Raw genomic sequence first — 26,756 nt, forward strand, 5'->3', positions numbered from 1 at the left:
CGCCGCCGTCCCCCAGCTCTACACAGCCTCCTTCTACCTAGCCTAGCACCACCCTGAGGTGAGGGCTGGCAGTTCGTTGTCTGTCCCTGCTTTCCAGTCCCCCGTTGCACGGGTCCAATAGCGCTCAGCACTGCGGCAAAGCAGGTGTTTCAGGAAAGCTCCTGCCTGTCAGGTGTTACCTGCGGGTACGGGAGAGGGATAACCCACACTGGAGCTGCCCCATCTCAGCAGCAGCCGTGTTGTGGTCAGCATGTGGAGGAGGAGGACTGCGAGGTGAGCAGTGTTCCCACGGCTGCAGCCAAACGCTCGCTGCCTTTGGAGTAAACAGATAAGGCGTACATTGCAGAGCACACAGTTCGGCCTGGATAGGGCTGTAACCAGGATGGCTGTGAATCCTCAGCTTGCCTCCTGGGTGGCTGTGTGGCTAAAGGCATGCAGGCCCTGTGGGCCACGGTGTTCTGCTTTGTGTTTCCTTACAGGGCAGCGAGCAGAGCCGTTACAGGCTTGGGCAAACATCAGAGATAGCATCCTTGGCGTGCTGCAGTCCCACGCGGGGCACAGCGTTATGCACAGGATGCAGCTCCTGTGATAAAGCACTTTGGTGCAAGTCCAGTTTTCACACAGTCTGCTGCTCCTCCCTTCCCTGGGACCTGTCCAGGCAGCAGAGTAAAACCTTGACTGCTATTAGATACTGCTGTGCTTCTCAGCTCTGTGCTAGGAAAACGTGCTCTGATATGAATCCGTCTCCTCCTGAGCAGGGTTGCTATAAAGAGCAGGGCTGCAGAAAGCATTTCATTTCTCTTTGGCACTTCGGAGGCAGCAGCAGCCACAGCCACTCCAAGGAAGCGCCATGGGGCAGCACTGCCGGTAGAGGTACGCACAGAGAACAGAGCTGCTGGTTTTCTTACAATTTATTCTTTCAATTTTATATAAAAATCATTCCATCAATTAACACTTAGACAATCGCTGGCCTTCCAGCGTGCATCGGGCCCTTTTCCCATATTAAAAATACAAAACAACAGCTAGACATGGAGTTCAGAGTTTAAGTAAAGCCACTTGATTTCAGAAAGCACCTCTCATTAACAGAACAATAATTACAAACGACACAGATGGAAATAACATCATCACCTGTTATACAAAAAAATAGAAATCTGACCGTAAGTACTCTTATCAAATATAATTCTCTCGTGTATGATGCAAAGGGAATGGCACGTCATTGGTCTGTGTGATTGATCACTCACCCTGCACTGCACACGCACGAGCAGCTCCACACAAAGGCCATCCCAAACCCTGAGCTTGGCGGTGACGTCGGGGTTGGGAGCACGAGGTATTACGGAGAGTGCCGGAGAAACCCCTTCCTCTGTAACAAAGGGAGAGAGGCAGCGGGGGCCTCTTTCCTTGCAGGGGGAGGGATGCTGAGCACCAGCCGTGCGGTGAGGGCTGTGGGATTCAGGCGCTGGGAGCTGACCCAGGAGCACCGCTCCTCCAGGCCAGGGAGCGCCTGCCACCAGCCTGTTCCCAAGGAGCTCTAAATGGGACTGTGTGGGGCTGAGGGGGCAGGAAAAGCGTGGGCTCCCCAAAAGCCTCCAGCCCCGGTGACCCTGAGCTTTCCCTGCACCGAAGGGGAGGGATGCGAGTGACGGATCCAATGCTGTTGGAAGGGGCTTTGGCTGCAAGAGCCAGTGCATGTCCGAGGGGGTGAAATGGCAAGAGCCATGCGGCGGGCCAGCCAAGGGGACGAGGTCTGCCTAGTCGTCGTCCTCCCCGCCGCCATAGAGCTCCGCCAGCTTCTTGAAGCGGTTGCCCCACTCGTTGAGGTAGTCGTAGTCCTGGTCCTGGTCGGAGGCGGAGGAGTTGAGGGAGCTGAGCGAGGTGGCCTCCGAGCCGCCGCCCTCGTAGTCGAACACCAGCAGCGAGTCGTAGGGGGGGGCCGTGGGGTCCGTGTCGGCCGCCTTCAGGTTCTGGGGGGGTCAGAGGAAGGGCTCACCCACTGCTCCCCCCGGCCTCAGCCCTACGGGATGGCAGCGCTGCAGGGCAGCCCAGCAGAGCAGCACGGCCGGCTGGGGCTCACCTCGTCGATGAAGTTTCCGATCTCATCGGGGTTGGCGGGCCGGGGCCGGTACTGGGGGGCGGCCATCAGCGGGGGGGCCACATCATTGCGGATCACCTCGGGACGGGCGTCCAGGCCGCGGTGCAGCTGGCTCAGGTCGTAGTCCTGTGTGGGGACGGAGCAGAGAGCATGAGAGGACAGCAACGTGATGCTTGAGGGATGGCTGTAGGCACTGCTGCTGTGGGGCAGAATGAACCAGGGGCTTTGCAGGGGATTGAGAGCTCTGTGCGTGGCAAACATCCCTCATGGCTACGGCAGGACCCTGGAGGACCATCTGCCATAGGGCAGTGCTGCGAGGATCCCACAGGCAGTGCTGTGACCCGGCACCCCGGTCCCACCTGGTCCTCCTCACCGCCGCCCTCCTCATCGTAATTGTAGACATTGTCCCGCATGTCATCCTCGGGTGGCAGCAGCGGCTCCTTCTCCACTTTGCGTCGCCGGGCAAAGAGCAGCAGCAGCAGCAGCAGAACTGCGAGCAGAGGGCATGGCATCAGGGCCGCGAGGGGAAAGCAGCACCATCCCCATCCCCATCACACCATACTCACTCAGCAGGGCAAGGATGCCCCCCAGGATGCCCAGGATGGCAGGGACACCCAGCCCACCGACGATGTACGACCTCCGCTCGCAGTTCTTGGCTGTCCCTTCACACTCACACACCTGGGCTTTGACCTGCGTCACCTGTGCCTTGCCCTGGCTGTCCATCAGCTTCAGGAAGATGTTGTACTCGCCCGGCTCCAGCTCCTTTTTCAGGCTTAGGGCCAGCTCATCTTGTGCAAGAGAGAGGAGATTGGGCTCAGAGCTGTCCCCAGGTGTGAGGACAATATCAGGGCTCTGCCCCATGGCAGCTCCCCATTCATGCAAGCCAGCAGAAGTTTGCATGTGCTGGTGGCATTCAGAGTAGCACAGAAAGAAGTGGCTGGGATCTGCCCTTGCTCAGTGTTCCCTCATTGCCCTGCACCCCACAGCACCTACCTTGGCCCCTTATCGCAACAGTCCAGTTGTTGCTGGAACCATGCTCCAGTGCTGCGTTGAAGGGGTAGGTATGTGGGGGCAGGTCCTTGTCAACAATGCTCAGCATCTGTTGCTCAGGCTGCCGGTTGCAGATCTCAAAGGACCGGGGCTCTGGTGTGGGGCCGTTGTCATTCACATCCTGGAGGACCAGCAGCAGCGTCCCCGTCCCGGTGGCATCCGGTATCCCTACAAAGCCAGACATTAGCGAGGTGGAGAGCCCACATCCCCAGAGCTTCCAGCTCTGCAGTGGGGGCACAGCCTCACCATTGTCCACAGCCAGGATGATAGCCTTGTATGTGCTGTTGATGGCGTGCACCGACTCGCGGTCCAGTGGCTGGGCAGCCGTGATGATGCCGTTCTCGGAGTCAATAGTCAGCCAGCCTGCCGGGTCGCTGCCCATGCGGTACCTGGGCAGAGGGAGCTGTCAGGGGGGTTCATGCCCACCCCATGCTCTCTCTCTGACAGCCAAGCCCCCGCTTACGTGATTTTCTGCCTCACGTCCCTGTCAGGATCTTGGGCTGTGTAGGATGTAACCTCGTGCCCCACTGGTAGGTCCTCTGATACCACCTCCCTCTTGATAGGGGGCACAAAGACAGGGGGCTCATTCACATCCAAGACGGTCACCAGGACGCTGGCGGTGGACAGTGTGATGGGCACGGACAGGGCCACTTTGTTCTCCACTGTCACCACCAGGTCGTAGCGGTTCTTGGTCTCATAATCCAGGCCCTGCAGGTTGGAGAGAGGGGTTAAGGTGGCAGTGGGGCTGGTGGGGACATGGCCCACACTGGAGCCATCGACAGTGAGGTGACCCACCTTGGCTGTCTTCAGGATGCCATTGTTGGTGCTGGGGTCGGTGATAATGCTGAAGGCACCATCCTGGTCTCCACTCTTGATGTGGTAAACAGCTTGCCAGGCTGGGGAGCCTGGTGTGTCTTGGTCCGTCACGGTCAGCCTGGCCACCTCTATACCCGGCTTGTTCTCTTCCACCACCCCTTCGTACTGCAGAGAGGGCACAGGGATGGTCACATGTGGGCAGCCTGGGGAGGGCAGCAGCTGGCGAGAGCCAGCTAGGGTGAGGGAACACATACCATGGTAGGGTCGAAGATGGGAATGTTGTCGTTGGCATCCGTGACCTCAATGACGGCCGTGGCGGTGTTGGACAGGCCCTTGCCCTCCTGGTCCGTGGCCTGGACAATCAGCGTGTAGTTGGGAGTGGTCTGCAAGATGAGGTCACACCATCAGAGGCCCCGCATCCCCACAGCGCGTCCCGCTCCCGCCACCCCTCTGTGTGTGGGCTCTGTGCCTGCCGTGGGGCACGAGGAGAGCGCCCACCTCCCGGTCCAGCCCCGTGCCCAGCACGCTGATGATGCCCTTAGCCGGGTCGATGGTGAACATCTGGGGGTGCGGGCTGGGCGGCTGCTGGCTGATGATGGAGTAGCTGACGATGCCGTTGTCGGTGTTCACCGCGTCGTCCGCGTCCGTGGCGCTCACGGTCATCACGGAGGTGCCTGGGCGGAGCGAAGAGCCGGGCAGACGTCACTCGTGGGACGCGGCACTGCCGCCCCTGGCGCTGCTGCATCCCGGGGCTCCCAGCCCCCCGCCTGCCCGCCGGCCCCCGCACCCGGCTTTGCGTTCTCCTCGATGTAGCCGACAAAGAGCTCCTTGATGAACACGGGCCTGTTGTCATTCTGGTCCATCACCGTGATGATGATCTCCATGGGGTCCTCCACAGGCTGCCCGCTGGCCGACACGGCGTGGGAGAAGAGCTGCGGGGGCACCGTCAGCCCACACAGCCCCGCACTGCCCGCCCGCCCCGCAGCCCCCGCGGCCCCCACTCACGGTGTAGCGATCGATCTTCTCCCGGTCCAGCTGCTCGGTCACCTCCAGCCACCCCGTCTCGCGCTCGATGACGAAGATGCCCACGGGCGGGCTGTCCGCGCCCTGCCCCGTGATGCTGTAGTACACCTTGGACTCCTTGTCCTTGTTGGATTTGATCTGGCGGCGAGGCGGGGCGGTGAGAGGGGACAGCCAGGGCCGGTGCCCATCCCGGTGATGCTGCGCTCAGCCCGGCCCGGGGCGGCTCAGCCCTCAGCCCCGTACCTGCACCAGCCTCATGGGGTAGGGCCCACGGTGGTTCTCGAGGCAGCTGATGGGGGGGATGACCCAATCCCTCTTCTGCCTCCGGAGGAAGCCGGAGTCGTGCTTGGGGAAGCTCAGCACAGCTGGCGTCGTGTCCTGCAGGAGCAGCGGCTGGTTCTGGTGCCTGCTCAGCACAGAGCAGCCCAGAGGCACGTGCTGCTCTCAGCCCCAGAGGGCTGCACTGACTATGGGGATTTCACTTCACCTGCAGGTAGTGGCTGTGGTGGTGGTGGTTCCTCTGCCTGCCCACGGTCACCTGGGCTGAGTGCCTCTGGCCCGTGGCGTCCCGTGCATAGATGATGAAGCTGATCTCCCTCCCATGGAGCGTCACTGGCCGTTTCGTTGAGACGACGCCATCCACGTTCACCTTGAAGCGTGTATCAGCCGGGACATACATGGCCCATGGCTGGCCGCCACAGGCTGCAAAGCTCACTGCAGGCAGAGGGAGAGCGTGGGCACCCACCGTGCACAGCGCATCCCCGTGCACACCAGCATGCACAGGAAAGCCCGGGCACAGAGCGTCCCTTCACTCTGCACCGTGAGCAGTGCAGCCTGTGTGTGGCACGTTGTACGATCATAGAATTGTTCTGGTTAGGAAACACCACTGGGATCCTCAACCCATCCCACCACAACCATTAACTGCATCCCTGAGTGCCACATCTCCACAGTCCTTGAACACCTCCAGGGATGGTGACTCCACCACTCCCCGGGGAGTCGATGCCAACACATCACTGCTCTTCCAAAGAAATTTCTCCTAATACCCAACCTCAGCGTTACCCATCCTTGCCACATGGCATGGTGTGTCCATGCAGCGCATGTCCCCATGGCACTGCTGCTGCCCTGCCTGTGGCAGTGGGAGAGGGTGCTGTGCTGCTGCTCCGGTTGCTTTTCAAATCAAAACAAAGGCTTTGTCTGGCTCTGATACGCTGGCTCACGGCCACATCAGCAACCGACTGGAGCGTGAATCTGTGCGGTGGGGAAGGTGCACCCAAAGGCGTGTGACAGCAGTTGGAGCACCCCTGCTGCCCCGGCATCCGTGCAGAATCCATCCCCTCTGCCGTTTGGGGTTCTTTTGGGACAGATGGCACCCCGGTATCACCCTGCTGGGTCACGGTGTGAGCTCCAGCATTGGCCACGCAGGTCTGGCACTGCTCAAGTAGGGACCGGCATGCCAGGGCTGAGGACAGCCTGAGGGGGGGACCGCGCAGCTCGGCGGCGAGCATCAGCATCACATGAGCCATGGCCGCATGGCTGGAGCTGCCAGAACAAACGCTCCTTTGTCTGGGGATGTTTTGTTTGAGCCAGCAGCACCCAGCCTCGGTCCCCTTGACCTGCGCACCCTCGGCTCCTGCACGGCTGTACAGCACGCGGGGTACCGCCACGGCACAGCAGTGTGCCCAGGGTGGGAAGCACGGAGGTGGGCTCCCCAGGGGCGGCCGTCACTGCCGGGACCTGTCCCAGCGTCCCGTGTTACATCAGCCTGCAGGCAGCCCAGGAATTCAGAGACAACAGCAAGGGGGAGGTGATGGCAGAGCCGGGCTGGGGGCTGCTCGCTCACCGCCGAGCGCCGCTCCCCGCGGGGCGATGCCAATCCAGGCAGGACCCCCGGCCAGGCCGGGACAGCCGGTGGTGCCGGCTGTGCAGGGCTGTGCTGGGGCATGCCGGGCGCTCCCGCACCGTGGGCTCGCAGTGGGGAGGTGCCCCATCCCCGCGGGCACCTGGCACCCGGCCGGCGGGGCGCACCGTGCTCAGCACCCGGCCCCGCACCGACGCGGTGCAGCGAGCACACCGTGCTCAGCACCCGGCCCCGCACCACCGCTCAGCTCCCGCTCTCCCCCTCTGCGCCCGGCCGTGCACAACCTGTTTTTCCAGCTCCACACTTGAAAGCCAACCCCTCCCAGCCCCATTCTCCCCAGGGCACAGAGCCAGTGGGGCCTCGGCGGGGCGTGGGGTCGAGCTCAGGGGCTCCTGCTTTCCTGGACCCTCAAATGCGTTTGGCCAAAATCAGTGAATTACTGGCTCAAAGCTGGGGTCGGGAGGTGAGCCTTCCACACTGGGCTGGGACCTGGGGACACTAAGCAACCTCCATTCTGCTGTGACACAGGAAAGTGTCTCACCCGGGCTGGGCGCAGGGTGAGTCACAGGCACAGCCAAGTGCCACCATCCCAAGACTCTTCCCTGTCCCCACGCAGGTTGTGCAAGTGGCTGTGCTGGGGCGGAAGCTGGTGGCAGGGGGAGGCACACGTCAGCCCGTGAGGAGCCAGGGTGAAAGTGCTGTGAGAACGCTGTGAGCCACACGTCCCGCCAGGGACTGACATCACCGAGTTTCACCGTGACTTCAGACTCTCAAGGTTTCTCCCATTTGGGGCTGATCCGGGACCTAAGCAACTGGGGAGTGTCACATCTGGCTGCAAAACTGTGTTCCTCCCATAAAGTGCCATGTCCACACAGCCGAGGGCTCCTTGAGAGCTCCTTCCTGCGATCTGCCATCCCAGCCCCTACTTGGGGACTCTTTGTGCAGTAAGTGAGGCTGAACACAGCCCAGGGATGCAGGGCAGGTGCTGTCCATCCTTCCCTTGTGGTGTGGGGCAGCAGCAGCCCCAGCACCCACTGGAAAGCATCATGCTGTGCAGCTTTTACAGCCTGCATTAACATGGAGGAAATTGCTCCTTCCTCCACTGAGCCCTTTCATCAGCCGGGCAGTTGCAGCGCCGCCGGGAAGCCCAGAGCTGCACCCAACCCGGCCCCTGGAGCACCCACTGATGTTCACCACCCCAGCGCCACTCGGGGCCGATCCAGACCTGTCTGACTGCAAACACAGTGCTCAGCTCATCGGATAATTACAGGGCAGCTCATCAGCCTGCCCGTGCTGTACCACAAATGGGGCTTTTGAAGGGCCGCGCGGCACGGAGGGCACGGCACGATGCTCTGGGGCCGGGCATCGCGGCAGCAGCGCTGGCACGCGTGGGCAGACTCAGACACCCTCCTCCCACACACGTCCTCTGTCACCGGCCCCAGACGGGAAGCGCTGGTGCTCAGCAGCCGGGGATTTCCAGCTGGGAGCCGACGCTGTGTGCTGGGGAAGTGCCGCTTGGCACGCAGCTGCTCGTCACCCTGGTGTCAGGCGCTGCCCCAATGGGCACAGCCTGCCGTGCTGCACAGCATTGGTAAATGATTAACCGACAGAAAGCTCAAACACGGAATGCGTTCAGTACAGTGCAGGGTTCAGCTCCCAGCCCCGATACTCCCCAGCGTGGGCGAAACTCAGACTGCAGCACCTCAGCCACCCTTTCCAAGAACCACCGCGCACCCACGCACGGCTCCGCACCAGGACAGGCGCTCGGTGCTGATGCGGGCTCAGTGCTGATGTGTGCTCAGTGCTGATGTGTGCTCAGTGCTGGGATGTGGGCTTGGTGCAGGCTCAGGGCCGGGCTCCATGCCCCACACCCAGCCTGCCGGCCTGAACAAGCCCGCTCTGCCTGAGTCAGCGCTGCCCGCCTCGGTGCTGCTGGGAGAGGCACCCGCTGCCCCCGCGCGCCCTCGCCCCGGCACCTGCACCACCTGGCTGCTTGGGGAGCTGGGACACATAGGCACGGCTCTGTGTGCCCACGGCCACCAGCATTGAACTGGGCAGAGTGCAGCCGGCCCTGACACCACGCAGGGCACATGGGCACTTACCCACGGCTTTGTTCCCCATGGCTACCCTCGGTGCCACGCACCCAGCCCACCCCCACAATCATATTTCTATGCCAACTTGCCACGCATTGAGCCTGTCCCATCAGGAACACCTTTGTCCTTGGTACCAGCCACCCTTGGTACCACGCACTGAGCTTGTCCCCACGTATCTCACCACCATCAGCATCGCACACCCAACCCATCCTCACAACCACAGCTCTGTCGCACCTCGTGGGCGCACAGCTCCGTACCCACAGCCCCAGCTGCCCCGCAGGGTCCTACCTCGTCCCAGCTCCTTGCCCGCCGCCACGCTGTCCCGGGGCACACTGAAGGTGAAGGTCTCTGCAGCAAAGCCGGGCTGGCAGGGGGCTGCCTCATCACACCGCCAGCCGCACACCTGCTCGAGAGAGGCGTCAGCCCTTTCCCTTTCTGTCCCCTCCTGCCCCCTCCGTCCCGCCCGGCGGCCCCGCACCTGGAGCAGCAGCAGCAGCACCAACACGGGGAAACGCTGCGGGGCGGTGGAACCCCACCGCCGCCCCATGGCTCAGGGACCGGGCCGGTACCGCTGCGGACGGAGCTGCCGAGCTCTGCCTCCGCCGAGCGCAGGTGGGAGCGCCCCGCCCGCAGGTGTTGGCCCCGCCGGGCCCCTCCCCGCCCCGCTCCGCCTCACCGGGGCCGCCCCGTCCCGCCCGCCCCGTCCCACGGCGCCTTCCACGGGCACGAGGCCCACGGGGGGATGAGGGGGCGGCGGGTTCGGTCCCCTCCCTCCCTTCCTTCAGCTGTCGCCTCTTCTGCGAACTGCGGCGCTCCTTTCCGGCCCGGGATGAGCAGCACCCCTCGGTGCCACCGCCGCCCCCGCGGCTGCAAGGGAGCAAAGTCCGCACAGCGGACGCCGGGGCTGCCCCTACCGAGCTGGGACAGCGGCTGAGTCCCGGCCGCGGCGCGGCAGCAGCACTGCTCGCTTCCCCCTAGGCACAGTGCTCAGCCGGCGTGGTTAATGCAGTGAAGTTGTTTAATGCACTTATTGCTGAGCGCCAAGCAGGCAGAGATCCCCGGGGACGGGCAGCCCTGCTCCCTGTGCTCCCCATCCCGGCACACAGGGGATCGGGCTGTGCCAGCCCGTGCTGCCAGGATGCCCGGCTGAGGGGGGTCTGGCTCTGAGCCCCTGGAGCGCACGTTCCCCAGAATCACAGCACAGGAGAGAGGAAGATCTTAAAAAAGAAAAAAAAGGAAAGCCACGTCCTTTATTAAAACTTCTTTAAAACTTCTACAGATCCCAGCTCAGCCCACCAGTACCGTCTCACTACATTAAATTCATGTTTTCTTTAAGAAAAAAAAAGTTGAAACACACAGGAGGAAGCCAAGGCTGCTTTGGGCAGCACAGGGAGTGCAGGAGAGGGGAGCATGGCCCCAAGGCACGGGCAGGGTAAGGCTTTGGGCAGCAGCAGCACTGGGGGGGGTGGGGGCTATTCGTCGTCCTCCCCGCCGCCATAGAGCTCCGCCAGCTTCTTGAAGCGGTTGCCCCACTCGTTGAGGTAGTCGTAGTCCTGGTCCTGGTCGGAGGCAGAGGAGTTGAGGGAGCTGAGCGAGGTGGCCTCCGAGCCACCACCCTCGTAGTCGAACACCAGCAGCGAGTCGTAGGGGGGGGCCGTGGGGTCCGTGTCGGCCGCCTTCAGGTTCTGGGGGGGTCAGAGGAAGGGCTCACCCACTGCTCCCCCCGGCCTCAGCCCTACGGGATGGCAGTGCTGCGGGGCAGCCCAGCAGAGCAGCACGGCCGGCTGGGGCTCACCTCGTCGATGAAGTTTCCGATCTCATCGGGGTTGGCGGGCCGGGGCCGGTACTGGGGGGCGGCCATCAGCGGGGGGGCCACATCATTGCGGATCACCTCGGGACGGGCGTCCAGGCCGCGGTGCAGCTGGCTCAGGTCGTAGTCCTGTGTGGGGACAGAGCAGGATGAGGCTGACGCCCAAGGAGCACTGCAACTCCTCCCCACGACCTCAGGCCCGGCCCTCACCTGGTCCTCCTCACCCCCACCTTCCTCCCCGTAGTAGAAGATGTTGTCCCTCGTGTCATCCTCAGGTAGCAGCAGCGGCTCCTTCACCACCTTCCTCCTCCTCACCAGGAGAAGCAGCAGCAGTAACACGACTGCAGGAGAGGAGCTGCATCAGTGCTTCATCCCCATGCTGCATCCTTGGGTCCCTCCCACACCCCAAAGCAGGAGAGCACTCACGCAGCAGAGCCAGCACGGCACCCAGCACAGCGAGCACGATGGGCACACCGGTATCCACCCGTGGCTTCTGGGCACAGCTCTCCACCCGGCCCTGGCAGTCGCACACTTGTGCCCTGATGACGGTGACCTGGTCCTTGCCCTGGCGATCGAAGAGCCGCAGGTAGACGCTGTACAGGTTCTGCTCCAGGGGCTCCGTCAGCCACAAGGCAACGGTGTCACCTGCATGGGATAGGTGACAAGTTTCACTTCAACACATTGGTTCATGTGGGACCAGGTGCAACCACCTTGAGTCCCCACGTTACCTCCACTGCCAACCTCCACCGCCCAGCTGTCCCCAGAACCATGGCTCAGCTCGGCACGGAATGGCCCGGTGTTGGGGGGCAGGTCCCGGTCGGTGATGGTCAGCACCTGGGGCACAGGGCTGCGGTTACAGATGACGATGTCACGGGGCTCGGGCTCAGGGCCGTGGTCATTGACATCCAGCAGGGTGAGGAGCAGCGTGCCGGTGCCTGTGGCAGGTGGCAATCCTACAAGGAGAAGTGGGGCTGGTAATGGACACTGCAGTGGGACTCCCATGCTGGCAGAAGGCTTTATGGGCAACACAGGCACCACTCCCTGCCCTGGGGCTGAGCGGGACGCAGCCTCCCGTGACACCAGCAGCACATGTCCCTCATGTGGGACTGCAGCCTGATGGGAACGTGGGAACAAGGGCCCCTTTCACAGCTGCTGCACTCACCGTCATCTACAGCCAGCAGCACGGCCATGTAGGTGCTGTTCTTGGTGAACGGGGACTCACGGTCCAGCTGCTCCCGTGCTGTGATGATGCCATTCTCAGGGTGCACAGCCAGCCAGCCCGCGGGGTCACTGCCCATCACGTACCTGTGGGCACAGCGGGTTGGTCCTGCGGGGCATGGCAACAGGGATCCATCTCTGACCCCAACCCGGCCCTGCTCACTTGATGCGCTGCTGCTGGGCTCTGTCAGGATCCTGGGCTGTATAGGAGGCGAGGGGCTGCCCCAGCGGCACATCCTCCGGCACCTGGGCCAGCCGCAGCGGCGGGTCAAAGGCGGGCGCCTCGTTCACATCCTCCACATTGACCGTCACTGTGGCCGTGGCTGTGGGCAGCTTGATGGCGAAGGGAGCTTCATTGACCACGGCCACATGGAGCACGAACTGCCGCTTGGCCTCGTAGTCCAGACCCTGTGGGAGGTGACAGGATGGGCAGCACCACTCAGGGCTGGTGGCTGTGGTACAGGGACAAGCAGGGGACACGCACCTTGGCCGTGCGCAGGACACCCTCATTGCTGGCAGGGTCAGTGGTGATGGTGAAGGCACTGCCCTCATTGCCACGCACGATGGAGTAGACTGCACGCCACGCTGCTGTCTGTGGCTCATCCAGGTCCGTGGTGGCCAACCGGGCCACCTCCAGCTCGGCCTCATTCTCTGGCACAGCCGCCTCATACTGTGGATTAGGAATGGTCAGCACGGAGCCCACAGCACCCAGCACACCCTGCCCACGTCACAGCCACGGTACCGTTTTGGGCTCAAACTCAGGGGCGTTGTCATTGACATCCGTGATCTCAATCACAGCCAGTGCCGTCGTGGTCAGCCCCTGCCCATCCAGGTCGGCCGCCTGCATGGTCAGCGTGTATTCCCGCACGCGCTGCGATGGACAGACAGACATCAGCACCCAGAGCCACACTGCCAGGACTGCCCTGTGGGCACAGCTCCCACCTCCCGGTCGAGGCCGCTGGCGATGACGCTGAGGGTGCCGGTGGCGCGGTTGACGGTGAACATGTGGGGATGGGGCTCTCGCGGCTCCTGGCTGAGGATGGAGTAGGCGATAACACCGTTGTAGGTCTCCACATCATCGTCAGCATCCGTGGCGTTCACCTGCATCACTGAAGTGCCTGGGGGACAACGGAGGGTCTGTGTGAGCGGGGCGGGTGTGGAGGATGGGGCAGCCTCATCCCCGAGGACGCATCCTGCAGGACGCAGAGCTTCTTCCTGCAGCACAGCCCTACCTGGCAGCGCGCCTTCGGGCACGGAGCCTCGGAACACCTCCTGTGTGAACTGGGGCTTGTTGTCATTTTGGTCCGTCACCGTCACTATGATCTCCATTGGCTCCTCCACGGGTTTGCCATTCTCAGACACGGCATGGGAGTAGAGCTGCAGGGCAGAGGGGTGAATGTGGAGACAGCACGGCACTGGTGTGAACCCAGCACCCCACAGCAGGGACCCACATGGTACTTGTCGATGTGCTCCCGGTCCAGCGGCTGCGTCACCTTCATCCAGCCTGTCTCCTTCTCAATGGTGAAGATGCCCTCGGGAGGAGCATCCGCTCCCTGCCCAGTGATGCTGTAGAAAATCTTTGCCTCCCGGTCCCGGTTGGATTTGATCTGGGAGGAGACGCAGCGGTGCAGGGCTGTGTCTCCCCACTGCGGGGTGAGCAGCCCCCCACGCACCCCTCAGCCACGGTACCCCAGTCTGGGTTTCAGATCCATGCCCATGGCTGGCATTCCGCTGCCTTCAGTGCGCACAGCCATGGCCAGCCCTGAAATCCCACCCAGACACAGCATCACTGATACCTCAGAGGCTCCTCCATACCTGAACCAAGTTTTTAGGGAAGGGACCCCTCTCATTCTCAGGAACTTTGATGGGAGGGATCACCCAATCCCTCTTCTGCCTCCTCAGAGCGGTGTGAGCGTGAGGGACATCAGGGACCTCCTGCAGGAAGGGGAGCAGCGATGGAGCGGCCGCACGCGGTGGGTTTGGGGACGGGGCTGCCGAGAGCGTTACCTGCAGGGAGCGCCTGCTCCGCGTGGGGACCCGCGGGCTGCTGGCATCCCGGGGAGCCACGGGCAGCGCCCCGACGTGGGGCTCCTCGATGTCATCCAGCACCGCGCCGCGTCCTAAGGTCGCTGCAAGAGGCAAAGGGTCAGGGGGGCGGGAGGGGACGCAGCCCCCAGGAGCCGTCCTCAGGCCCACACGCCATCCGAACGCCCGCAGGGCTCCACGTGCTCGCAGCCCAGCTCCAGGGAGAGGGATTTGGGAAGGTCAGGGCCGCTCCCAGCACGGGGGCGGGCAGCAGCAGGAGCGCGCCTCGGCTTTGTTGCGGAGATTACGGGAAATTCCTGGGCACGCAGCGCCCTGCCCCGCGCCTCCCACCTCAGCGTGTCCCCGCCTCGGGGCTCCCGGCTCCGACCCACCCCCCCGGGCAGCGACTCCACCATCGTAGGGTCCCACACCTGCGGCCACACTGCAGCCCCGACCCCCAGCCCGGCAGTGCTGCGGGTTTAGGGGATTAGCAGCGCTAAGCTGCTCCGAGCACACTGCTGAGAGGCTGCCGAGGGCTGGGGAAGATGGGAGTGGACGAGGAGAGCTGTGCCCACGGGTCTCTGGGTGGGGGGAAATCCCTGGAGAGTTCCCTCATCCCCATACGGAGCTGGAGCCTGGAGAGAAGCGCCGGCGGCCCTTTATGGTGGGCGATAAGGAAGATGCTGGGGCCGGAAAGGCCGCAACCACATCGTGGCTGAGACACGAGCTTCCGTGCCATGGGCAGCCTCCAGCCCTGGCTTTGAAGCTGAGCTGTGCTCCAGTACCAGCTCAGGGGAGAGAACCCCCCATTCTCGTACCCTCAGTGTTCTGGGACACTGTGCCCCCCGGCCGCGGGGCTGCACCCCCAGCCCAGCCCTGCCCTGGTGCCAGTCCCACTGCCGGCAGGAGCTGGGCCGTGGGCAGCGGCACGCAGCATCCGAGCGGGCTGAGGTCAGGGCCTGGCACGGAGAGAGCACTTACAGCGAAGTGCTTTGAGTGCTCCGCAGCCATTAGGCAGCACTGGCTGCGGCCGCGGTTCCCGAGCAGCTCCACTCCCCGGGGACGCCGACGAGTAAACACCGTGAGCGGCCCCACCGGCATCGGGACGAGTCGCTGCCCCTCCCCACCCGGATCAGAGAACGGACCCCCGGGGCAGCCGCCTCCCATCGCCCGTCCGCCGCCGACCACCGACTCGAGGGGTACCGGTGCCGTCCAGGAGCTCCCGGCCTCTCCCCTCCCCACAACCGAACTGGAGGCAACGAGGGGACCCGAACGGCACCAGCAGCCCCCTCCCACGGCCCGGGGGATGCAGCCACCAAAAGCCCGCCGAGGGCCGCCGCTCGGAGCAGAGAGCAGCCAGGAAAGGACCGCTCCCACTCCCCGGTGTGCGCGAGCAGCCCCCGCCCCGCGTCCCGACGGCATCGCCGGGCCCCCTTCCCCCATGGCGGTGGGGGGGCAAGATGGGAACCGCGCATCGCACCAAGAGGAACTCCGTCGCTCCTGGGGCAGCCCGCCCTACCCAGACGCGTGGTCCCGCACGGCGCGGCGGCACCTCCGGCCCAACGATGCTCCCCGCGCCCCGACGGCACCGCTTACCGGGAGACGGGAGCGATCCGCGGCGCGGCCCCGGGGGGGAGCACGGCCGAGCCGGGGCGGCGGCGAGCAGCAGCAGCAGGAGGAGGAGCGGGCAGAGCCCGGAGCGCGACCCGCACATGGCCCCGCCGCCACCGAGCGCCGCGCCGCGAACCCGCCCGTTTCAACGCGCCGCTCCAGGTGAGGCCGCGGCCGCGCAGGTACCGCCCGCTCCGCCCCGCCCCGACCCCGCCCCGCACCCGCCCCGCATCTCCGGGAGCTCCGCCCGCTGCCGCCGCGCGCCCCCCGGTGCTTCCGTGCGGCCCCGTGAGAAGCGCCCCGGGACCAAGGGTGCCTTTGGCAGTGCTCGTTTCTGGCACCCGCAGATCCTTTTCCACGGAGCTGCGTGCGGTCGGTATGACCGGCAGGACCCGGCTCTTGGCCGCGTTGGACCCCATCCCGTCGGTCTCTGCCCAGCGTTGTCCTCGAGCGGTGGTGCTCCTGCAGCCCCGTGCCTGTGTCCCAACCCCGGGCTGAGTGAGCGGCTCTGGCTGGTAAAGACAGACGCAAAGAAGGCACGGAGACCCTCACCCTTTCCTCAGCAACATCGTTCCCCGGTGCACCCAGTGAAGGATGAGGGTTCACCTTGGCCCTTTTGCTGCCCAGTGCCCACGTGAGCCGAGCAGGGGAAGCACTGCCAAGGTGAAAGTCCACAATGAGAGCCGTGTCGGGTCAGCACTCAAACGAGCGCCCAGCAGGGCTAGAGCCATGTCACCCACGTCTGCCCGGCTCTTCGCTCTGCCCAGGCACCTCCGTGATGACCGTGAGCGCCACGGACGCGGACGACGCGGTGAACACCGACAACGGCATCATCAGCTACTCCATCGTCAGCCAGCAGCCGCCCAGCCCGCACCCCCAGATGTTCACCATCGACCCGGCCAAGGGCATCATCAGCGTGCTGGGCACGGGGCTGGACCGGGAGGTGGGTGCTCTCCTCGTGCCCCACGGCAGGCACAGAGCCCACACACACAGGGGCGGCGGGAGCGGGACGCGCTGTGGGGATGCGGGGCCTCTGATGGCGTGACCTCATCTTGCAGACCACTCCCAACTACACGCTGATTGTCCAGGCCACGGACCAGGAGGGCAAGGGCCTGTCCAATACCACCATGGCCGTCATTGAGGTCATGGATGCCAACATCCCCAGCACCGACGACATCCCGAAGACCAACAAGGTGAGTTGCAGCCCTTGTGGGCAGCCCTAGTGCGGATGAGGCTCTGGGCTGTTCCCCACAGCCCAGGAGGGAGCTGGGCTCCATCACGCGGGCAACCACACCTCAGCACTCTGCAGGAGACAGGCAGGTTGAACAAGCACAGCTCGTCCAGGTGAGACCCCAGGGGCTCAGCCCTGCTCTGGCACACCAACATTCATCTGGGCTTGGGTCCACCAGCCCTGGGGCCGCAGCGCCGGGTGCTGTGGAGGCACCTGGGAGCACTGCCCAGTGCAGAGCCGCCTGCGCGGGCCGGCCCAGCCGGGGAGGAGCGTGCTGGGATAGCGGCACTCGGCCCGGCAGCTCCGTGCGGAGGGCGGCTGGGGCAGGGGATGGCATTCTGAGTGGTGGCATCGGACGTGGGGAGCTGGAAGAGCAGAATGGAGGTAAGGCAGGTAAGCCACCGGGTGCCCTCACGTGCCTCCAGCACTCCCAGCTCAGCCAGCAGCCAAGGCCCACAGCCGGTGCTGGGCTGGAAGCAGGCACCCATCCACTCCAGCACCCTCAGGTCAGTGTCTCTCAGCTGTCCCACCCCCTAGAGGGCAGGTGCGTTGCTCTGACCCTGTGCTGGCTGCCTGCCCCAAGCAGCCCGGGAGCACTTGCAGGGTTAATATCCACTGCACGTGACACAGTGACACTGCAGATAAGCGCAGGCCGGGTAGGCAACGGGGACATGGCTGCTTCCAGACAGCCAGCAGCATGCAGGCACGGGGCTGAGCAGGAAGCCCGGCAGGCAGCCCTCCTTCCCAGCAGAACGCCCACACCGGAGGTAGCAGAGGTGCCCACAGCATGGAGGCAGTTGGGCTGTTGGGCTGCAGCACGGCCCTGTGCCCCAACAGCTGGCCTCACAGTGTGGGAGGGTGGTAGGCACCTGCGTCCTGCAGGCAAAGCACGGTGGTGGGGAGGGAGAAGTGCCAGGAGGGACCCAGCTGCACAGACACCAGCTTGGGGTGCTTGGGGCACTGCCAGAGGGCTGGGGCCACTCAGGGATGGAGGGGTGCCCAGCTGTAGCAGTGCTTACCCTGGGCTCCCCACCGCCCCCGCTATCCATGCTCGTGGGGCCAGTAGGCACAGCATGGTACTAAGGGGAGATGGATGGCATAGGCACAGCGCAGCGCTGCTCCCTTCCTGTGCCACAGGCTCCAGACAAACCCGAGATGCTGAGCGGTTCCCTGACCACCCACGTGCTGAACACGGCCTCAGGGCTGCCTGCTGCCGGCCTCGCTCTGCGCCTGGCACAGCTGGCGGAGCCAGGGGGACAGTGGACAGAGCTGGCACAGAGGTAGGAGAGTCAGCAGCAAGCAGGCAGTGCAGACTGCTGCCCACATCACCAATGGCAACTACTGCAGCCAGCCACGTTCTGCTTCCTTCTGCTCTCAGGTGGACGGATGCAGATGGACGCTGTTTGCCCCTCCTGCTCCCTGGACAGGCTGAGGCTGGCACCTATAAACTGCACTTCGAGACGGCAGCTTACTGGCAGAGCCTGGGGTACAGCAGCTTCTACCCCTTTGTGGAGGTACTATGGGCTGAGCATGGGGTCTGGGGTGCTGCTAGGAGCCAGCTCTGCTCAGAGCAGGAACTGCAGGGGCCCGGGTGCTGTGTCCATGCTTGCAGGAGCTCACAACCCTCAACCATGCTCCTGCTGCACTGCCAGCACTGCTTGCAGGGATGCCCAGGCTACAGGTAGAGGAAGGGGCTGCTTTTGGCCGTGACTTGAACCCACCCACCGCCTCCCTGCTCTCCCCTAGGTTGTCTTCACCATCACTGACCCAGCCCAGAAGCTGCACGTCCCACTGCTGATCAGCCCCTACTCCTACACAACATACAGGGGCAGTTAGGGCAAGGCTCCAGTGCCCCAGGGGAACCACTTGACTGATACCATTAAAGGACTCAAACAGCACCATCAGCCTCAAAAAATTCACTTTTCTTCAGGTCAGATGCTGGGAGCACAGGGCAGGCACAGCCCTGCTCCATGCCCCAGGAGCACAGGAGCACCCACAGGTGCTACGTGGTGTCACGTGGGCATCGCCACAAGTCCCGCGGGGCCCTGCCCCACTGCCTGCCCCACCACAGGGCTCTCCAGGGGCTTGAATCCCAGGTTGTCCAGTGGGATCCCAAAGGACGTCAGCTTTGCCTCCAATGTCTGCAGCATGTCGTTGTGTGCCTGGAAGAAAAATGCTCCATGCTCTGGGCTGCCATCCTGAAAACCAGCCTGGCCCCTCCCTGCCGAGACGCAGGCACGGTGCAGACTCCTGAATGGTGGGGGCCCCTCAGACCTTGTTTCACAAGGAAATAAGGGAATGGGGAAAACTGCAGCCTGAGCCAGTATTCCAGGGCACAAAACAGAGCAGCCAGCCCCTGATCAAGGCCTGGAGGGAAGGCTTCTGCTCTTCCTTCTGCTCCCCCAGCCCCAGGAACACAGCATAACCCAAGCCCCTTCCTCACCTTGCAGGCTCGGGCCAGCTGGAATTGCAGGTCCTCAATAGTGGCGTTCTTGGAATTGAGCACATCCTGCAAGCGGGGACAGCTGTGTTAGACTTGAGTTGCTGGCACCAAGGGCACATCAGCCTGGGGCCATGCTGCAGGCCAGAGCATGTGGCACAGCACGCTGAGCAGATGCCTGCACTGGGACATGGCCGGGCAGACAGTCACCACCCTGGAGCCAGCGCTGCCAGGGACAGCCAGCCCCAGGCAGAGGCAAGGCGCAGGGACCTCCCAGACCATGAGCAGGAATGCCAGCAGAGCCCCACCATCAGCATCACCTGCCTCGCTGCAAGGGGGGGCGGATGGCAGCACCTGCTGCTGCAGCACCTCCCTGCCACCACAGCACCGGGGGAATTACAGGGAGAGTCTCCCCACGATGACGCCGGTGATTGGAGGCAGCTGAGCAAAGGAATTCAGGGACCCCAGCAGCTGGGGGAGAGCGCGACGCCTCGACGCCTTCCCAGGAATGTGTTTCCTAGTCTGCTGCTGTGGCACCTGCTTGTAGGTGACAAATCCACCGTCTTGTCACACAGACTGAAAGCCTGGGGCTGTTGTTGTGTTCATCGCTAGAGCTCCATGGCAAGGGGGATTCCACGAGCATCGCTGTCACCACCACTGAGGGGACCAGGAACAGAGCAGTACAAGCAGGAGGACAGAAGGCAAGCAGCGGCCAAGCCGAGCAGGGAACCTGCATCCCTTTTGTCTGAAGCCACTGTGAAGCAAATGCTGCTTCTCCAGTTACTGCTGTTGTATGCCCTAGGAATGCAGGTCTCTGAGCCGCCGCACCGCGCCAACGCTCTCTGCATATGTATTTTTAGCATGCCAGACATTGCAGAGCCACTGGGAACCTGTCTGTGCTGCCTCTGCAGCCAGCGAGGCCAGGAGAGAGGCATGGCTGAGGTTCACCAGCAGTGGCTCCCTGCACACAGAGTGCCGGGGTCGCTGAGACAGGCCCTTCATACAGCCCACTGCTCGGCAGCACATCCAAATGCCACATGCCACCTGTCAGCACAGAGACCTGAGCAGTGCTGCCTGGGGCCACTCTCCTTGAAACAGACTCCACCTGAGCTACAGATCAGTGCCAAACGCCCACATGCCACTCTCGAGGGAGAGCCGGAGCGCCCTGCGGCACCGCAGTCATGGGTGTGCTGGGAACGACTGCCACAGCAATCACAGCCCAGCTTCCTACGTGGTGCCGCCAACAGCAGAGCAGGCTGAGGTGCTTTCTGCAGTGTTCTGAGGCTGGGGACTGGCCATACAGGCAGGTATGCAACAGTGCAGAGAAGACAGGGACTGTTTCCTGCCACACAGCCAGGCTCTGCCCTTCTGCTGCCCATGCACCTCAGGACCATGCTCACACCTCTAAGGTCTGCGTTTGTCTCAGAGCGACCACCAGAGCAGCCTCTGCCCTTCAAGAGGAAGGAAGGACAGCTTCCACAGGGCCCTGCAGCAGTGCACAGTACCTCCAGCTTGTGTGAGACCAAGGAGAGGGCGCCTGGATCCAGGTTGGAGGTTGCAAAGACCTCACTGAGCTCCACCTCCTTTTTCTCCAGGACATCGAGGAGTCCTTTCAGCTTGCGTTCCAGGAGCAAGTTCTTGAACCCAGTCTTCTGCTGCACTTCGTTAATGGCTTTGGTGAACTTCTGGTAGAGCTCATCTCGCTCTGCCTGCACCTGCTCCAAAACACCACAGCTTCACACCATCCTCAGGACCCTTGGGGATACCTTGGCTTGCTACAAGCCTTCCCCCACCCTTCCTGAGCTCCTGAAGGGAGCAAAAGGGCCTTTGCTGTCCTCACACAGCAGTAGAGACACCGTGCTTTGCTCAGCCTGGCCCTGACTCCAAGCTGCTCTCTGCTGTGCCCCAAGGCACTAGTTTGGATCACAGAGGGGCCCCAGCATGCAGGGGTCTCTCCTCCCCTCCTTGCAGCTGGCAAGAGTCCCTGGCTTACAGCTAGTTAATAAGTGTCCTAATTAGAATCTCTCCTCCAAAGCCTATTTCTGACTGCACTGAATATGTTGCTGCCTTAATGATGGATTGTTAACGAGGCCTCAGATCAGTGTTCATATTCCTGGGGATTTCTACGAATTGCAAATGAGCTCTGTTCTGCCTCAATAAATTTATCTGGGTTAGCTGTAAGGGAGAGGCTCAGTCTGGGAGAACTCAGTCAACAGAACATTCCTTGCAGAGGCTGCACAACAAGCAAGGAAGCGACATCCACACGCTAGCAGAATGAGGGAAAGACTGTCCCCATATTTCTCCCTGCTGTAGCGGGAGCCTCTCTATGCAGCTCCACTCCTGACCCAGTGCCACAGCCTCCCACCAGCAGGCCAGGAGGGAACCATCAGCACACGCATGATTGCTCAGTGAAGTACAAGGCTGAGCCTGTCTGCTGAGCACGGGAGACGCCAAAACTGTGATAAGCTTTGTTGGAAGCAGCAGCTAATGCGCCGCTCTGGATTAGAGATTTGGAAAGCTTTCAGCTAGGCACAGCACAGGCAGCCTCTGCTAAGTCCTGGTGCCTAAACCTCTGCATGGGGACAGGGTTTGGAGAGAGAAACAGGATGGCCAGACCCACCTGCAGTTCTCACCTTACTGAACCGCTGCTCCAGCACTTCATGCTCCCATTGAAGGTCTTTCAGTTCCTTCTGGGTGACTTTCAGATGGGCTTTTGTATTCTGCAAGTAGGAAGCAACAGTTACAAAAGCATGGAGGTCTCTGGGAGATGGGTGTTCTGTGTTTTGGCAAATGGGTAGCAACCAGCAGAAGACGGGGGTTGAGAGAACGCAAACAACAGCCACACCAACACCTTCCCCTCTCTGCAGCAGTGTCTGCTCTTCTTTCTTGCTGCCAGAGTCCTGGAGCCCCGCTTGAGATCCCACACACACCCAACTAAGCTGAAAGGGACTCAAGGGCGTTTGCTCAGCAGTCTGGCCGAAGAACTCTTAGCTGAGCGGCAGAGGTCACTGCTGAGCAATGCCAGGAAACAGCCACGGTGAATCAGAGAAGAAAGCAAAAGGGCTCAGCAGAGCTGGCAGCTCACCATCAGAGCTTCCTTGTCCTTATTGTAGTGGGCCAACTTCTTCTGCAGCTCCAACACCTGCTCCTGGGCCTGCTGCAGGGGTTCCTTCAGTTGCTTGTTCTGGAGCAGGACATCTGCCTTCTCCTTTTCCAAGTGAGTCTCTCTCTTCTTCATCTCCTCCATCTGTTCCTGTTCTTGGGAACACAATTGCTAGCATCTAGAGGCAGGATCTGCCCAGCTTCTCAGGTCAGGACACCCTCCCAGTGCTGGCCCAGCACATCTCCCTATGCACAAAAACTTTGCTCATGTAATGGTGTACAACTCCCAGGAAAACAGCAATGCCAGGACTTCCACCAGGGAACTGGCCAGATCCAGGGCAAGTCACTGGACCAGGTCCCTGGTGACACTACACACCAGGGCTGCAGCAGCAGGGTCAGAGAGCAGGCAGGCAGTACCTTCAGCAAGCTGATGAGTGCCAGGTTTTGGAAGGTGACATCGTCGTGGTAGTTCTTGAAGTCATGGAAGGCTTTCTCGTGGTTCTTCATCAGCTCATTGATCTGGCTGTTCTTCCTCTCCTCGACTTCATGGATCTCAGTCTTTCGGCGCAACTCAAGCTCCTCCCGCAGCGCTTGCATCTTCTTGTTGTACTTGGCCTCCATCTCTGGGGAAGTGCACAGGGGGCTGAGTGAGACCCTCCCACAGAACCTACGCCTATGCACCTGGGCTCTGTTAGCAAGCAGCAGCCCAACACGTGCCACTGCAGCATTGCTTGAGGACAAGACGCTCATTAATAGCCCCGCAGCAGCTGCCACCAGCACACAGAGCAGTTATGTTGGGACCATGGAGAGCAGAGCCCAGAAATAGCATCCTGGAAACAGGGCATGGAAACGCTCCAAGGCAGCCCGTGAGAACCTGATGCATCCCCTGAGGAGGGCACTGGAGCCAGGATTTAGATCTGCAAGGACTCCTCCAGCCACCCAGCCAGCTGTGCTCAGCAGCACTGGCTGGCAGCAGCGAGAGCCCTGCCTCCACCCAGCAGCTCACACAACAGACGCCTGTCCAGGCTCCATTTTCACAGCACATTCAAGCCAGGCTGAGAGCTCAGCCTGGACACCACTGTTAGCCATGCAGCCCAACAGCTGTGAGCACAGAGAGCAAGAATCAGGGGGGGAAAGTGGCCTCTTTCTGCTCCAGGAAGGCTAACAGCACAGAGGAGCTCCAAGGAGACTTCCTTAGCACGCAGACACAGAGGCTTTGAGCACATTCTGACCTTTCACTTGTCTCTCAAAGTCATTGCATAGCTGTGTGATCTCCTCCTCTTGTTTCTGTTAGGGAAAAGTTTAATGTTAGAGGCAGACAACTCAATCCTGAGGTGACTGCATCACTACACAGTGCAGGCTAGGAACAGTCATTCTCCAGTTTCCGATGCCCACACAGGCCATGCCCAGCCACAGGGCTGGAGTCCAGCAGTCAGGTGCAGTCCCAGCAAGCAGATAAAACCTATGGTCAGCCACATTCCCATGGGAGCCTTTCCTGCTCCCTGGGAAAGGCTGCCACCACAGCATGAAGCTATTACCTAAGCCAGCAGTGGTGTATTAGGTTCTCCAGCTGTCCTCGTGGCTTTGAGCCATGAGGCTGACTCCTTCCTGCAGGAGAATTTTCACAGGACTTGCCCCAGGAACCCATCCTCCCTGTTCCTGCACTTTTTCCAGTGCCTCTCAAGTACATCTGACACTGGCATCTGGGGGAAACCCCACTCCCCCCTCACCAAGACACCAGAGGACGCAGTCTCCTGCTCGCACACCAGGGACCCACCACTTTCCTCTGCAGCAAAGGCACTTTGCACGCAGATTCCAGTCCCTGCTGCCCTGCCAGACACCTACCAGGCGCAGGTTTTTCACCACCACCTCGTTGGCCAGCTCTTGCTCCTTCAGGTCCACTTTCAAGGAACGCATCTCTTTGCGCAGCTCTGTCTCCTGAGCCCAGTGATCCTTCTGGGCCCGTTTCATGGACAAGGTACCCTCTGCTTTCAGCTCGGTCAGGTTTTCCTGGTGTTCATACAACAAGTGCTTCACCTTCTGCTTGTAAACCTGAAAACAAGCCAGAGAACAGGCGAGAGGCATCAGCAGGAGCCAACAGGAAAACATCCAGAGTCTGGATATGAACTGAGACACTCCTGACTTGAACCCAGCCCAGCTGCTCCCCCTCTGTCTCCTTCCCTCGTCTCCTCAGACCTGCTGACTCTCGCAGGGCACGAGGAAAGGAAAAGGGCCACACATCTCACCCTCCCACCTTGATCTCCACTTGGTGCCGCTCCTCTGCCTCCTCCATCTCCCTGTCCTTGTTACGCAGCTCCGCTTTCTTCTCCTCCAGCTGCCGTCGGGTGATCTCCCAGAAGGTGTGAATCTTGTCACGCTCCAGCTGGAAGTAGTTGCGCTCTTCCCGTTCCCGGTCCAGCTCCTTCCGGAGACGTGTGATGTGCTCCTGCAGCTGCAAAGCAAAGAAGATAAGAGATGTAGGGGGAGAAGGGGCGCAGCTCCCTTGAAAAGAGCCAGAGATATCAATTGTGAGCTCTGTTGCAAGGCTGGAGGACACAGTCTTTATTGAGACAGAAAAGGGAGAATTGAAGGAGGGAAGTGCTCAGGATTTGACAAATGACCCCCGAAAGAGTGACAAGATCTCTTCCTATCATAAGCAGACAGGGTTCAGGCACTCCATCTCACATTCTCAGATGCTAAATAACACTGAGACATGCAAGATCTTATCTGCAGAGCAAGGTGCCCCAGAACAGTGCCATCTTCTCCTGTGTTTGCAGGACATCCAGGGCAGCAGGCCCATGTTGGGCAGCTATGGCCTCTGCCTGTCCTCACTGTCCCTGGGGGAGCCTCCCACCCCCAAAGCAGCACTATTTGGGATATGTTGAGAGTTCAGCAGGCTGCAAAGCACAGAGCTGTAGACTGAGAGATCAGAGGGTTGAGCACAATAGCCTGCAGAGAAGAGGCTGCTTATACCAGAAAGGTAAAGGAACTCCAGTTACAGGAGAGAACAGCCAGATGGAAGCAGAAAATGCAGGGAGAAACATGGATTCTAATAGAACTGGTCAGCTTACTTCCTACAGGAAAACACCATAAAACATAAAGCACTTATCAAATAATATTCTCACCAGAGGTACTTTGCCAAAACATTTCCACACTTAGGAGGAGACAGCACAAGAGAACAGGATTATGGGATGAGTGGAAATGGATGATGGCACAAGGCAGGAGAGCAAAGTGCCACAGGACAGCAGAAGCAGGGCAGGACGCGGTGGCTGCTCTGTCCAGGGAAAGCTCTGAGCAGCCTTTGTAGGGCCACACACCCAGCCCTGATGTCAGCAATGAAATGAACACCGTCTGCTGTCCCCAGATCCCGCTGCCACCTGCCATCCCTGGGGCCTCGGCCAGGCACCACGGTGCAAGGGAACCACTCACCTGCTCCTTGCTCATCTCTGCCAGGGACACAGCATCCACCGCTGCTGGGGCTTTGCCCCCTTTCCCCTTTTTTCCAGCTTGCTTTTTGGGTGCCTGCAAGAAGAGAGTAAAACACAAAAGTTATGAGCACTCGAGTGGAAGCTGTGCTGCACAATGCCCGCAGCCCGGCTGCACAGCATACCTGCTGCCATGGCGGGGTGAAACGGGTGCTGCATTCTGCCCAGGACCGGGATCAGGACCGAGACCGGGACCCCTCCCCAAGGCACGCCCCACAGAGGGAAGGCCCAAGCACAGCGCAACCAACGCTTCCCTCAGCACCGAGCCACAGGTCCCCCCGGGCATCGCTCCCACTACCCGACCCAGGCCGGCTCCGATTCCCAGACCTCCCACGCCCGGCTCCGGCCGCCAGGCTGAGGGCCGAAGCCCCCGCGGCCCCGCCACGCCCAGCCCGGCCCCTCACCATGGCGGCGACAGCAGCTGCGCGGTCTCCCAGGCAACGCTCGGGCAGATCTCGCGAGAGTTGCGCGGGAGCAGACACGCCCCCTAGCAACGCGGGGCCCGGCCTTAGCAACGGGCGGCGGGGCCCGCTCCAGCCCGGCCTTCCCGCGAGCCCGGCCCTCCGCCACCCGGGGTCCCGGGCCGCTCCGCAGCCCCGCAGCGCCGCTCCGTCACCTCTCGGCCCGTGCTGTCCCGCTTACCCCCACCGGGGGCTCTCGAGGGGCCGCAGCGCAGCGGGCCGTGCCTCCGGCCGCACAGCGCCCGGCTCGTGCCCTCCGCGTCCCGCGGCCCCGATGCCGCTCTGCACCCCCGGACCACTTGCGGGCCTCCCCGCACCCCGGCATCCAGCCGCACCCCCGGGTCTACCCACGCCGCGGCCCCCAGCGCACCCCCGGTGCCTCCCGCCCCGCTGAGCCCCCCCCGAGCTCCCCCCCGGCTCCGGCCTCCGCCCCCGGCCCGCCCC

The 26,756-nt window shown here is 62.1% G+C and overlaps 4 protein-coding genes across 9 annotated transcripts; 1 reads left to right on the top strand and 3 right to left on the bottom strand.

The window, feature by feature from the left end:
• Positions 1-896: 896 nt before the first annotated feature.
• CDH1 (cadherin 1) lies at positions 897-9,588 on the bottom strand. 2 transcript variants are annotated; one of them, XM_048958770.1, is made up of 16 exons: positions 9,408-9,586; positions 9,218-9,332; positions 5,466-5,692; positions 5,222-5,356; positions 4,961-5,116; positions 4,743-4,887; positions 4,454-4,629; positions 4,210-4,338; positions 3,935-4,120; positions 3,603-3,847; positions 3,386-3,528; positions 3,083-3,307; positions 2,656-2,877; positions 2,449-2,579; positions 2,072-2,215; positions 897-1,961 (listed from the first exon to the last, which is right to left on the bottom strand). In XM_048958770.1, exons 1-16 carry the CDS (start codon positions 9,474-9,476, stop codon positions 1,749-1,751), a joined length of 2,661 nt encoding a protein of 886 aa, XP_048814727.1. In that variant the 5' UTR covers positions 9,477-9,586; the 3' UTR covers positions 897-1,748. The 2 variants fall into 2 exon arrangements, with proteins under 2 accessions (XP_048814727.1, XP_048814726.1); XM_048958769.1 differs by having other exon boundaries at positions 3,603-4,120; positions 9,408-9,588.
• A 559-nt stretch (positions 9,589-10,147) lies between these two features.
• LOC125699327 (B-cadherin) lies at positions 10,148-15,793 on the bottom strand. The gene is made up of 15 exons (XM_048958771.1): positions 15,579-15,793; positions 13,965-14,086; positions 13,773-13,892; positions 13,409-13,564; positions 13,190-13,334; positions 12,900-13,075; positions 12,700-12,828; positions 12,442-12,627; positions 12,121-12,365; positions 11,902-12,044; positions 11,468-11,692; positions 11,166-11,384; positions 10,950-11,080; positions 10,725-10,868; positions 10,148-10,614 (listed from the first exon to the last, which is right to left on the bottom strand). The coding sequence occupies exons 1-15, from the start codon at positions 15,694-15,696 to the stop codon at positions 10,402-10,404; spliced, it is 2,472 nt and encodes an 823-aa protein (XP_048814728.1). The 5' UTR covers positions 15,697-15,793; the 3' UTR covers positions 10,148-10,401.
• A 43-nt stretch (positions 15,794-15,836) lies between these two features.
• Positions 15,837-18,774, top strand: LOC125699368 (5-hydroxyisourate hydrolase-like). 2 transcript variants are annotated; one of them, XM_048958856.1, is made up of 6 exons: positions 15,837-16,256; positions 16,361-16,536; positions 16,652-16,786; positions 17,962-18,104; positions 18,203-18,338; positions 18,571-18,774. In XM_048958856.1, the coding sequence occupies exons 2-6, from the start codon at positions 16,372-16,374 to the stop codon at positions 18,658-18,660; spliced, it is 669 nt and encodes a 222-aa protein (XP_048814813.1). In that variant the 5' UTR covers positions 15,837-16,256; positions 16,361-16,371; the 3' UTR covers positions 18,661-18,774. The 2 variants fall into 2 exon arrangements, with proteins under 2 accessions (XP_048814813.1, XP_048814811.1); XM_048958854.1 differs by lacking the exon at positions 15,837-16,256 and having other exon boundaries at positions 16,264-16,536.
• Positions 18,717-26,695, bottom strand: GAS8 (growth arrest specific 8). Of its 4 annotated transcripts, XM_048958853.1 has the most exons (11): positions 26,256-26,690; positions 25,796-25,888; positions 24,621-24,818; positions 24,212-24,418; positions 23,599-23,653; positions 22,784-22,989; positions 22,350-22,517; positions 21,898-21,984; positions 20,770-20,979; positions 19,268-19,333; positions 18,717-18,986 (listed from the first exon to the last, which is right to left on the bottom strand). In XM_048958853.1, exons 1-11 carry the CDS (start codon positions 26,256-26,258, stop codon positions 18,837-18,839), a joined length of 1,443 nt encoding a protein of 480 aa, XP_048814810.1. In that variant the 5' UTR covers positions 26,259-26,690; the 3' UTR covers positions 18,717-18,836. The 4 variants fall into 4 exon arrangements, 1 of the variants encoding a protein (XP_048814810.1); XR_007379526.1 differs by having other exon boundaries at positions 18,929-18,986; positions 19,268-20,979; positions 26,256-26,695; XR_007379528.1 differs by lacking the exon at positions 26,256-26,690 and adding an exon at positions 26,179-26,219 and having other exon boundaries at positions 18,929-18,986; positions 19,268-20,979.
• Between the last annotated feature and the right edge of the window lie 61 nt (positions 26,696-26,756).

This window comes from Lagopus muta, chromosome 12 (genome assembly GCF_023343835.1).
Source record: "Lagopus muta isolate bLagMut1 chromosome 12, bLagMut1 primary, whole genome shotgun sequence".
Taxonomy (NCBI): domain Eukaryota; kingdom Metazoa; phylum Chordata; class Aves; order Galliformes; family Phasianidae; genus Lagopus; species Lagopus muta.